The 13712-nt window shown below is 36.5% G+C and overlaps 1 protein-coding gene across 4 annotated transcripts in view; it reads right to left on the bottom strand.

Moving 5' to 3' along the window:
* The window catches only part of KCNH1 (potassium voltage-gated channel subfamily H member 1), a 220261-nt gene that overhangs the window by 152454 nt on the left and 54095 nt on the right, over positions 1-13712 (bottom strand). For all 4 annotated transcript variants that reach the window (XR_007628818.1, XR_007628819.1, XM_050314366.1 and 1 more), the window contains one exon: positions 2148-2577. Coding sequence is in view for 2 of the 4 variants with exons in the window: in XM_050314366.1 (XP_050170323.1) it covers positions 2148-2577 (430 nt within the window). In the remaining 2 variants the exon portion in view is untranslated. The remainder of the gene's footprint in view (positions 1-2147; positions 2578-13712) is intronic.

Below are 13712 nucleotides of genomic sequence, written 5' to 3'. Positions count from 1 at the left end.
TTAGTTCTGATTCTCTGAGGATCTACAGCCCCTATCTATCCCATGCACAAATCTCTGTGATCTGACATCTGCAAAATGAGCACCAATGGAACACATAACCACCAACTGTGCTATAAGTGAGTAGCTCAGCTCATAAAAAACATGTTACTTGGTCATGGCAAATATGATTTTTTCTGAGTGAGGTACAAAAGCTTTACCCAAGAAACTTCTTCTCCATCTCCCCTGTTACACTTGCTTTGCATCTTTCAGGTACCCAGATCAGACTAGATCAGATTAAATTCTTATAAAATCACCCTAGTTCAAGCTCAGATCAATGTTTGGGAGCTTAATTCTACAAAATAAGGTCATTTTAACATAAAATTCTATGGTGGAAGATTGTCTATCAACAGCTAAGCTCTAAATAACTGCAAATGAAACAAACCAGTTTCGTTCCTCCCATCTGGAAGAATGACCACAGCTCAAAACTTCAAAATGTTGAAAGAAATCAAGACCCTACAAACTACAGAGAGGTAAACTCAAAGATTGGATCACTTAGTTGTCATTCCTGCAAACGCATATTGTGAATAGTCCTAATGGTTTTCACATAGGTGTCCACAGGATAAAGATGTTTAGATACACAAACAGTTACAGGGTTAGAAATTGAAGGTTACAGAAATCAAAAGAATTCAAAGCAGATATCTATCAACACTAATTATGCATAAATTCAGTTTCTTTCTGCCACATTGTCATATGAAGAGTTTGGAACAGGTATAACTCCAAAATACTCCCATGTATATTTGTGACTTTATGAAGGTTATGTTCATTCAGTATTCATAGTACTAAATAACAATAGTGAATAATACCAGCTATTCTTGTTGTAGTTAGTGTCATGGTCATAAGCCAATGAACAATACACCAAAGATTAGGATATTTCCTATTAAACTGGTACCTTCATCAGGAAATACATTTAGAAGTCTGTTTTGTACTACACCGCTACATTGTGTAATGCACCTTCTCATGAGCAAACTGCACAATTTCACCCATGTTTTATATAGATTTCTGCTATGGGGGTGTATTATTAGGATGACGGCACTCTAGGCACTGGATAAAGCTAAACGAACAAAATTAGCAATTTTCATAGCTAAAATATCCCAACCCTGATGCAATCAAGGATGCTTGTCTTTATACTTCTTCTCACTAACCTTCAGCCTCCTTAACACTGCACATCATCTCAGTACAAAACTTCAGAGTTGCTATAAAATGACACATCACAACGAAAGGTTCACATTTCTACAACAGGCACTGTGCTGCTAATTGAGTTTCATTATATATTTGGGTTTAATTCCCTGCACAGCAAGGACTGACTTTCTCTTCCTCTAGTTGGAATATTACCATACAGAAGCTTCTGTCTTTGTCCATATAATGATAATCTCTTCCATGGACAAAGTAGATTTTTTTTTTCCTTATTTTGGTTCCAATTCCACCCTTATCTAGAAAAACATGACCTAGTTTAGCAGTGGCCACCATATGGTTCTTAACTCCAAGTAGCTCTCAAGGCACTTTGAGTGCATATCTGCACTGAAATGACAATATGGCCAAAAGCTGGACAGCTTGGCAATATGTATCCATTATAATAAGGAAATGTGAGCCAGAGGTGCCCAAGGACAGCATCACCCCAATTGCTTTAGGATCTGTCTGTATGGTCAGCTCGTAGTGGAGTTTGTGGTTTCTAGAGAGCCCTTGTTCTCTCTCCCTGAAAAGATGATGCTCCCTGAACTCCTCTCACACATCAACCCATTTATCCAATATATACAGTTCTTAGACATACAAAGATTTTGCCACATAGCAAATTTAGGCACAAAGGTTGGTGCATTAATTTTTAACAGTTCAAGCTTTAAACATTTTAAGGTTTACTTACAAGAGAATATTGAAAGGATATGGACAGAATACGCCTTCCAAAACGACTGAAGTTTTGATTGTCACAACAGTACTCCTACTTGAGATTTAAAACTAATTAGTAAGAAAGCGTGTAATACCCATATTGCCATCAAAAATATTTTTAGCTGCATAATATTTGCCATGATTCCAGATGTTCTTATGAAATCGGTATTCATGAGATGCAGCTATTTGGCATTGCGTGTGAGAGAGAGAGAATCTCTAATACTTACAGCCAATCATCATCATAGCAACAGCAAAGATCTTCTCCCCATCTGTAGTCGGAGCGATGTTCCCAAATCCAACGCTGGTGAGGCTGGTCATTGTAAAATACAAGGAGGAGATGTAGACCGAATCTTTGCTTGGTCCGCCTTCCCATTTGCCAAAGCCTGATGTGTTAAAGCGGTAGGGAGTTCCTATTGACGCCCCCAGCTGATACAACCAGCTCTCCGTTCGGATGGTGTTCGTATCCTCATCAATAACTTCATAGTCTCCTATGCTGTACCAGATGCAGGCCAGCCAGTGTGCAGCAAGACCAAACACACACACCAGCAGAACCAAGACTGCTGCTCCGTACTCAATGTAGTGGTCCAGCTTCCGAGCTACACGACCCAGCCGAAGTAGCCTGACCACTTTAAGGGAACTGAAGAGGCTACTGATGCCCTGGAAGGATAAAGCACAGTGACTGTTAGAATTTAACATGAAAGCAACAATATTCCTAACTGTGGTTTCCAAAGACACAAGGTGATCCATAATGAACAGATGGTCACCAGGTAACACCTGAAAACAGAGACTGTGAAATACAAAAAGGTTATTGACCCTTTCCAGGGATGCACACAGGTGCTCTTGTCTTCATCCACTAACATTTTGTGAGTTACTCTCTTAATTCCCTTTGTAGGTTATTTGAATAAGTTTACAAATACATTTGTAAAAACTTCGAAGCACAGGTTGTCTTTTGCACATCCAGTTGTGCATTCCTGTGCAGCACATCAGATATAAAGTCTCAGATAAAACACAGATTGAAATATTTAGCTTAGACATACCAGAAAGATAAATAAGGAAGGCCAAAAATACTGCAAGTACCTAGCAATTTGTAGTTTTTCAGTGTAACAATGTATTTCCTATGACTTCACTTTCCTATAAGAATTCATACACTGATAATCAGTCCTTTGACATTTCTCACATTGACTACACAAAGCTTAACTATTTCAAATATCTCAATAATCCCCAAATCATATCCTTTTAATGGCAGCTTTGGTATCAATGCAGCATTTCTGTGCTGAAAATAACATGGCTCACATAAAACAGAATTAAGTCAGCATGTAGGATTTTGTATTATTAACTTTTATACAGATTTGCACAAGAAGTTAAATTAAAAAATTCAAAGCCATTTGGGGTATGAGAAGCATCTGAGCAGCCTTTCATAAAAATCCTTTTTTTTTTCCCCTACTTCCTCTTACCAATACTGTTTCATACATAGAAGTCTGATTAAAATTTAAACAGACTGGTTTAATGAGTATTTCTGGAAATGCATAATTGCATAGTTCTGGTCACCAGCTTTTACTGGAAGTTTGTTTATTCCTGCATAAATACAACTGCTTCAGTATCTTAGGCTGTTTCAATGCACTAGAAGAGATGTTTTATTAAATAATTACATAAAGCATATTGACTCATGTTCCCCAGGACTCTAGCAATATATTTCTCCTTTATTTCATGAATTTGTCATGATTACGTTGCCTCATTTTCAGAGACAGATGTAATTTGTTACCTGGGAACACACTATCAATTTCTATTAAGTATCTGGACAAGATGTAACAAAACCAGGGGAAGGGAAGTAAAAAAGACAGAAAGAAAAAAAAAAAGAGAGAAAAAAGTAGCCTTCCTTTAAATCAGGTATTTGCAGAGATCTAGAAGAGAGCAAGTAAACTATTCTTTTCGTGACTATTTGTGCCAAACTTTTCAAGTCACTGATGCAAAAATTGCTACACAAAATAAGTTAATTTGCATTTCGCATTCATTCCATACACAGCTTTGTTTTGCAAACATTGGAGCAAAGCCTCTGTGCCAATTCAGAGAACACAACACAAAGGCCTTAATTTCCAGGTGAGGGAAAGCAGGTATTTCTGAACACTCAGTATGGAGAGGAAAAGCAAAGGGGAAAATACAAAAAATTATAAATTATAACCATATTTTAGAATTGGATATGCAAGTCCCTGAGTGACAAGCACATATAGCCTCTACATTCTAAACATTCTGACATAACAACACAGCCTTCTGGCTTTTTCACTTAAGACCGATGCCCATTTCTCCTTTTCCTTTTTACAAACTTCAACAGTAAAACAGTAATTTTTTTTTATATTTTGAGAGGTCTCCAGCAATTGTCTGCTTTTAGCTTCAGTCTCAAAACCAAGCTTTTTAATCACACAGTGCTTCAAAGTCTCAGGAAAGGACAGAAACTTCTCTATCCCAACATTTGAAAGAACAGTTCTATTTTTGTTCAAAAATAGTGGTGCAAAACCTGTTCTTCAAATAAAACTCATCCCTGTGATTAAAAAAAAAGAATGTTGTTTGTCAGTGAGAGTTCTACCAAAGCCAAAAACTAATAACGATTCAGGGAAGACTTAAGAGTTTCGAATTAGGGTAATTCTCAATTAATAAAAACAAACAAACAAACAAAACCCCAACAAAACAAAACACACACACTCAAAAAAAGTTGAGGACTAGAAATATCTGGGGAAAGAAAAAAAAATCATAGAAGGGAACACAAAATAAAATATGCAAAATTAGATTTAAAACATTCAAGGCAAACTACATTGTTTTCAGGGTACTCTTAATTTCCCTTGTGAAATGTACTTTAAAAAATTTGTTAAAAATATTTAAAATGGGATTGAGCTGCATCATTTAGGAGAAAGTGATTCTACCAAATTCTGATCAGAGAGATAGAGAGAACTGGCCTTTTTGTACAAAAAGAACTTGCATATTTGCAGAAAATATGTACTTGATTTGGTTGCACTGAAATGTGCAATTAATATTCAAATTACTTATAAATAATTGTAAGTAAACTTCATCTGACTGCATTGCCAATAAGATTGTAAAAGTTCAGAAAAAGTTATATTAAAAAAATAATTTATTTTTATTTCAGCATTAGCAGTATTTTCACTTCTATTTTCTCAGAGGAAAGGATTTGTCTATTCTGAATGGATCAATATCAAGAGCAACACATGCCCAGATTGTTCATAGAACTCTCAAAAATTTCTAAGTGACAAAATTTCAAATAGGTATAAACAACGGAAACTTAATAGACTGTTTCATAGATGATAAATTAGAAAAAATACAGATGATTCTCCAATACTTTAAAACAGTACTTTTTGACACTAGATTTACCAAGTTATATTTTAATGTATTATTCACTGGAATAGATCTGCTGGATTCAAAGCGGACAATTTTAGATTACCACTCTCCAAAATAAAGCTATACTTTCAGATTACTGTCCATTTTAATGCTCTTATCAGTGCAGATTATTTTTATGCTTTCATCATAGAGATGGCTCCACGATGTCACGCAAGGGAGCCTCAACTCAATTTATTGTTCTTGATGTGTGTCCCACCCTCTTAGCTCTGTTACTCCCATCAGCTTTGAGAGGCAGATGAAAAGACACCCAGATCTCCTTCTTCCCAAAGGATATAGATGAAACTCAGTTCATAAAGAGCTAGAAATTGCACTATGGGTCCCAGACAGGCACCCCCAGATCCTCTGTTCTAAAGGACCACCATAAGGAAAGTCTATGTGGCAGTCAAGGAAAAGACAGGACTATGTAATATCCCATATGTAAGACCTACCTGTGTCTGACTTAGTCTGACACAGTTGCAACTATTAGTGCTGTATCCAACAGAAACTTTCCCTTGGGGCTATGCAAAAGCTAAGAAATCTGTTATATGGCCAGACTAGACACATACTACATTTGTATTATATTTTATTACAGAGAGAACTTACGTAAATGTGCAGCACTTAGCAAAGTATTCAGAAAATGCTGAATTTCACACACAAATGTATTTCAAATTGTATGAAGTTTAACTGAATGGCACTAAAAAAATTCTACTGCTGATACCTTCATGGAGATGTCGATAAATGTTTCATAGGTTGGCAGGTTTACTTTCATTGCCACTGATGGCTGATGTATAAAAATGGAAGACAGTGTAGCGAATCTCCTCCAAACCAAAGGGCAAGCTCAAAGCCCTGAAACCCAGAAGAAATACTCTCTAGTCACTGATGGAGCAAACTTGAATGTCAAAAGCCCTTAAAATAATAAACACAACCACTCCCCCTTCACTCCTCCTACTCAATCTTTGCAGAGGGGAACTGCACCCCAAACACAACAGAAAATCAAACCAGTCTCAGTCCTAGAGGAAAGTAGGACCTGCATTTTACATTCAAAGAGAATGCTTCATAATTTTATCCATGAAATACTGCCAAAAGTAAATTTCCATATATAATTTGTCATTAATTAGACCTACTCATTATAGACCATGCACTTTTACACAGGTTTTCTTCTCTAACTTCTGCTTTTCTGCAAGATCTGATCTACTGTCAGTGCACCCCTTGTCTCACACTGGTGTCTCAGCCATTAAGTAATCTTCTTTCCAAACATGGGATCCAGGATATCTATGCTTAGGCTCTAGCTCTGCATCAGACAACATAAGATTTGTGCCATTACTTCCATATCCAGAAAAAGAGATAGAGGCACTGTGAAGTGTTTTTAAAACACAAGGGAAGGGCTGTAAGCAGAGTAATTATTATTACTTCTGTCATTATGGTCCCCAAGAACAGTAACAGTAGATACTACAGCATTTTGTGCAAATAAAAAACAGTTGCTGCTGTTCATTTGCCATGCAAAATTAAACTAAACTCAATTCATTTAATAATAAAATTTCACCTAGAAAAAGCAAAATACAAATTGTTTGAAGAACAGCAATAAAAATTAAGTGCAGTCCCCCTCCTCCCCAAAAAATAAAAAACAAGGAATAATTCATTTTCTCTTTCAAACAAGATGTAGGATGAACAACTTTAGAAAAGAACTAAAATGCAATGTTCACCTCCTACAGCTGCAGTAACACTAGTACTTTAGTAAAAGATTCAATCTGCATGATGGTACTTAGTTTTTAGGCCATTATTCACTTTCTACATGCACAGAAAGAAAATGCACTTAACCCAAGCATTAAGATTTTTTTTTTTCTAGGCTCAAAGGAAGGATAATTTACTTCCTACTTACTATCTATTTTTAAAAAGAGAAAGATTCAATATTGGCGCAAAGTTTTTCAGCACTTTCCTCTCATATGAAACTGCTAAAGTTCAGGCTTCATCTTAATTAAAGGGAGGTGCAGGAGACTAAAAGCTAACGATTAAAAGAGAGAGAATGAAACAGACCCAAAAAAATAAATTATTTATTCCAAAAAGGGAGGCAATGAACCAAATTTATCACTACCATAAGTGAGGCAAGAGCCGTGGAAAGCACTACCTTCTTTCTTGACATTTGATGCTGAAGTCAGCCATGCCGCACCCCGGCTCTGCCTATCTGCAGTAACATGGCAGCCCTGTCAGGTCATTATTAGGAGTTCTCATTTCTGTCATTTGCCTCTTCTGATTTTCTTAATTAGGTCTGAGAACATGACCTTTCCTACAGATTGCCACATTTAGCAACCAAGAGATGAGATAACGTTATGCACACAGGTTAAAATCAATATCTCAGCCCTATGGATACTGCTGTGGTTTTCTGCACTGAAGAAAACAGATCTCCAGACTCCCAAAGCTTATTTTAGTCAGACATCTGCGAGCTTGGTTAGAATTGAGGGAGAAACAGCAATAATTCATGTATAAGAGCACAGGGTGCAAGAAGAGATGGGAAGGCTGATTTTTCATTTGTAAAACTATGGGCATGTGGGACTTTCATGCGTACATGCACACTCAGAAAACCAACAAAACCAGGAAACAAACTTTTTTTTTTTTTTTACTTTGAGAAGAAAAAACAAGAATAAAGATAACACATAAGTAATCTAAAGAAATCCCAGTTTCCAAAGTAGTAAATAAAAAATTAACCCCTGGTAGACAGCAATCTGCTTTCCAATGCTTCTGATTCAAAGAAGACATCAGTTCCATAAGATTTTTACTCATCTTGAAGAGGCAAAACACCCAAATAAGATTTAGTGTTACTGTCATCTACTACTACTCCATCTTTCCAATTCTGATCCCATCCCTAATACGAAATAGACTACTAGCAACCACTTAACTACTCAAATAAACACCTTCTGTCATCTCATCTGACTTTTTGCCTCAGATCAATACAAGTATGCTGAATGGGGAAAAAAATAGAGTAACTAATCCCTGTCTCTGAGACATTCTTCCCTTTATATGCTATGTAAGGCTAACTCTAACAGCAACTTTTTGAAATAATTCATAATCTAATATGTTCAATTAGCTCTCCTTCTTGGACAAAGGCTATATCACCATACATTTATCACTGAAAACGTAATTCAGCATTTTAATTCTTTAGCCTTATACAGATTGAATAGCTTATGTAGATTACTATTCTCCCTTTAACAGAATGATAAATCATGTCATGCCTTTCAAAGCCATGAAGAAGTAGCCCTGAAATCCAGTAAGATCCTTACTTATCTGTGACTTAGCAAAAAGACTAATCTGAACATCAGGAGTGCAGAAAAAGAGGAGTTAACTGGCATCTTAACAGCCACAGCAGAACCTACAGAGTAGGTGAAGACCAGGCAGGGACACGGCAACACATCCTAGTCTGATATTCTCTTCTGTGAGGAGCTCTCTATCAGCAGGCAGAGCAGATGTCTCTGAGTCAACAAGGTGCATGAACCTGGGCAAGAGCAGGGAAGGTAGCAGATCTTAAATATACTCAACAACTTAAGTAGGTTTATAAAAAAGGAGAGAATTTAACCCTGAATAGCTTAAAAGGCATAAGACCTCTGTAGCACCTATATACAACACCAATACAACTTGGGAAACTGAGGATTTGGGGGGAAGAGACAGCCTGCCCCTTCGTAGAGTAGCATAAAAGAAGCACCTCATTGGTAGCATGGAGGTTAGGTTTTTAAGGAGGGAAGTTAGAGAAATCCATATTTGACTGGGAATAAAATGGGGCATAGGAGGGTGTGGAACAAAGCAGACAAAGAAAAGAAACACCCTCACCCAAATCCTCAAGAAAATGCAAAACAAGTGCTTCTTTGCCTACCTGGTTCGTATCCTGGCTGTCCACTTTACCCCAGGAATCTGCTTTACTTCATTTGCATTTCCCCAAATACTCCTTCCATCTACCTGTATGTTAAGGTATTATTCCTGCTTGGCACAGCCCCCTGGGGCCATGCTGCAGTACAGAGGCACTTTTAGAAGTCAGACAATCAGCCCTCCTTCTCCACCACCACCTTTCCTTTCTATTGTTCTCTCTTTCTTCCACAGTTCAAGGTCCCCAAGATCCCTCTGAAGCTCCAAACACTATAGCCACACCAACAACCCTCCTAGCTATTCTCCAAGGGTCTCTGGCAGGCTACAGCCCACAGCACACACCTCCCATGGGTTTTGTCCTATTTCTCAGGGGCCTCTCACAAAGGGACACACAACCTAGTACAGCTTCTTCATCACCACACCCCCAATCCAAGGCCCATGTTCCAGCCCTCCCACTGCCCCACCTGGGTACAGTAACCCAATTTTCTCCAGAAGCCCCCGTAAGGAGTCACCCCCTCCACAGGGTCTCACTAATCCTTTCTCATCTTCTTTGTCTCATCCAAGAAACAGTTTGCCAACATCTCTGCTATGACTGGATCATACATGATACACAGCTGCTTTGTTATAGACATTACACAGAAAGTAGATTATAACTACTTTATAATTATAATTAGCCATAGAAAAATATTCATTCATTACTAGATTCATCAGTAGACTTACACACAAAACACAGTATTGCCTAATTGGACATATCCAAATAAGAGTGGTGAACTACTGTTGCAAACAGATTTCATATTACTCAGATGTTTACGGTTTAAAAATACTTCAAAAATTATATTTTCCAGTTTGCAAAATTCATCTAACTCAAAATCTTTCTTTATAGGTCCCTGTTTATTCAATAAAACTATAAATATGATAATTTATTCCATTGCCCCTTTTTGCATGCAATGGTAAAAAAAAGTCCAAGGATGTTGCATGCTTTCCAGTGTAGCTACTTCAGTCATTCCTAGATAGCTAATTTGTATAAGCATGAGAGATTATTCCACTAATAAGGTTTAAATTAATCTATTGCAAAAGTAATGCCTCAGAGAGTTGCCAACAATTTGACCAACAACACATTCATTTTTTCCTCTCTTGACTCACTGTTTACTTTCCAGCTACACCATGCTCACTTGGCACTAAATAGCTTAATTTACTTCTATTACTTCTGTATTATGGTTTTTTTCTGGAACTTTTTCTATCCTTGTAAATGTTGTCCTTTCAAAGCTGTATATCTTCGTTGCCTGCATGCTAGCTTCTCTCTTATTCATTCACTTAAGTGAACATTAGATCATTTATATTAAATACATTTTCCCTGATGACCTTTGGCTGTGCATTTATTTCTCTTCTACCTCAGCTAATAAAGTGATATATGGTTTTCAATTTGGCATCAACTAACAATTGATCATAGCGTTCTGTTCAAATACACACAGCAATTACTACTAAAAACTCCCTATTTCAGAGATTTATATGGTGGTGACATGACTGGATTCCACTTCTACCATGAGATTTCACAACAACTGAATCACATGTAATAGGTCAGATTTTTTCCAATATAAATTACATCTTATGGTATTATGGCCAAAAACCACAGTATAAAATTGCTCAAGCTGACACTGCAAAAATATGCTTTGGAATTCAAAGCCTTAAGTTGCACTGTTCTTGAAAAAAATTGTGGAATTTTCTTTAAGCCTGTTTTTTTGTTAAATTTACTGATTGATGTCTGAACACAAAAAGATAACGTTATCCCCCAAAGTATGTGGTATTTCCTTAAGTGAGGAATAATACTAATTACTGTAAAGGATTACTGACAAATGTTATTGTGATCATTCAAATTTGAAAGAGACTAACACCACTGGTTTTTAATAGCTGTGTAAATTTTAGACCAATATTTTCTTTCCTTACTCAAACTAAATTACAGCATGATGTATTGTCTTAACAATAGAAAGTTCAAGCCTAGCATTAAACTGATTCATCAATCAGTGGTATATTTTCTTCTCTTGAAGTTCTATGACAGATAAAGAAAGTAATTAGTATTTAACTACATAATTAGCTTCCCATATATAAAAGCCAGGAGAAACATTTATAACTTTTCTTTCATTTGAATTAACAATAGAAATTTCTCTACAGTTATTAGTTTCTTCGTTTGTTGAATTCTGTTCATGTCTGAATATGAGATGCTGTACTGTCTCTTTGAGCACAGAACTTGAGGTCAGAAGCTTCAGACAGTCTCATATTTAATTATATGGTCATGAACAAAGACACTAACATTTTTTCTTTCCTCTTCCATCTGTAGAATGTGGCTATTCATATTTAAGTGCCTCTTGAATTAATTGTAGTTATTAATAGTTGTATTGATCAATAGTTAATGAATTCAAATTATTTTTGAGGACAAAAATATTCTCAATCATGCAGAGAGGAAACTGGAATTTCAATTATATTGAAAAATGTAAATTGAAAATATACTAATGTTCCAAACTGCAACAAACCCAAAGAATTTTGAAATTGTCTGAAAAACACAGAAGTCACACTTAATTTTGTTTCAAGAAAATATTTTCTAATATATCTTGTACTGGAATAATGAAGTAAATTGCAAAAAAAAAGGTACTTCAAAATAGGAAAAAATCCAATAATAGAATTTTTTTTTAATTTAGTATCTACTTGTCAAAAATATTGATCAACTCTAGTTTCATCTATTATAATTATTCTTATATTAGTGGATCATTTTAAAGATGACAAAAATGGTTTCATCATTAATCTATCAAAAGCTAAGTGATGGGACAGTCCCAAAATTGTCAGGAGCCAAAAAAACCCTCAGTACCCTATTATACAGTTTTTTACTTGTTCAGTGCTCCAGGTCCCGTGTCCCTTGCAAATCAATTAGTCTCCATCACAGTAATTACAGCATTCTTAAAAACAAATTGACTTGTCAAGTTAGTTCCTCCATGACATCCTCAGTGTCTTCAGCGTCCCTTTTTTTAATGGAGAATGACAGCAGATAGAAAAACAAGTGAGGTTCCACCTGCCTCGGTTCCCCTTCACTGTGGGGACTGCAGCAGAGCCAGGATTCTGTTTTCTGCTGTTTAAAACCATATATGGAAAACATCAAAACAGGAAAACAGCAATTCATATTCTTCATCTCATTTTATCAGCACTGTTGACATTGGGTATCATTTCATCTCTGGCAATTTTTTCAATGGTATTCACATTAGGACTTTTAAAAAAATCCCTGCAGCAGCCATGGCCACCTACTAACTCCAGTGTAATGGCTCCAAGGGAATTCCTTTCAGCAAAATTAAAGTGGCACAGAGATAACAATTCAGTTTGGTTTCTTGTAAATTGAGCAGTGCAGCCTCACACCTAACTTAATCCAATTTGAAGTAATACAGTGTGTAATCCAGGGCAAGAGACAGGCAAAATCTAAAGCAGTAAGAAAGGAAGGGAGCTAGCCCAAAAGGGAATGCTCTACACAGCAGAAAAGAAGATATCAGGCAAAGATTTTCTACTTTCAAGATTCCTTGAATGTGGCTTTTATTTTTTTTCCTCTTTAATAAAAGGTTATCTTTCTCTCTACAGGTAGGTCTTGAGTGATCAGCATATACTGTCCTAAACCCCCACCTGATATGCACTATGTTATTCTGTCAGTGAATTTGCTGGCAAATCCCTTCAGGTCCTATAAGCCAGTATGAACCCTTAATAGAAGTATAGCAATTTACACCAGTGGAAACTCTGCTCTAATGACTCTACAATGATTTATACCAGCTAAATGTCAGAACCCACTAAGGGAAATGGAGATGAACAGTCTTGAAAGGACAGCATCAAGAAAAATGTTGGTTATTTTTTTTCCTTGGGCATGATAGCAGAGTAACTAAAACTAACATTGTTATGCTGATTAAGGAGACTGCAGAAGAGCCATAGGAAAACTGAAGTACCAATCTGCTTCTCATTGTTACAAGGCAACACTGAGATGGAGAACCTGGAGAAATTCAACCTCACACAAGTATTCCTCTGCAGAATTTCTACCATGAGTTCAAAAGCACCTGTGCTCAGCTCGAGGGCTGTCATAGCCACTGGTATAGACATTTCCCTCAGGGATGTTCTGTAGGTCACATCACCAGTCTAAAGTTACAAAGTGTTCCTCCAGCAAAATCATCACCAGGTTGCTACTATCTGCAGTGGGTGAGAAAAACTTCCTTCTCATTTTTTGTCTCTTGCATAATTTCTTTCTTTCTTTTTATAATTATTATTATTTATTATTTTTGCTCTTTCAGTCTAAATGTCAGAAACTGACATATGGCCACTGCTTCCATCACTTTATCAGTGGCACAGCAAAGTAATATGGAAAGCCCTGCAGAATAATCTGCAGTCTGGGCCCTCTCTATGACAAACAAGGGCAGGTCTCACAAGGCTTTTTCGCTTGATCTCGTTTGTGTTATCTCAGTCTGTAGCTTGATATAAAATGAAAACTTCTCTTGGGAATTAAATATCAGATAACATCATGGTTTTTTCCACTACAT

Source organism: Myiozetetes cayanensis, unplaced genomic scaffold (assembly GCF_022539395.1).
Source record: "Myiozetetes cayanensis isolate MyiCay16 unplaced genomic scaffold, myiCay2020 scf2-11, whole genome shotgun sequence".
Lineage (NCBI taxonomy): Eukaryota > Metazoa > Chordata > Aves > Passeriformes > Tyrannidae > Myiozetetes > Myiozetetes cayanensis.
This window is presented reverse-complemented; position numbering and strand designations above follow the sequence as displayed.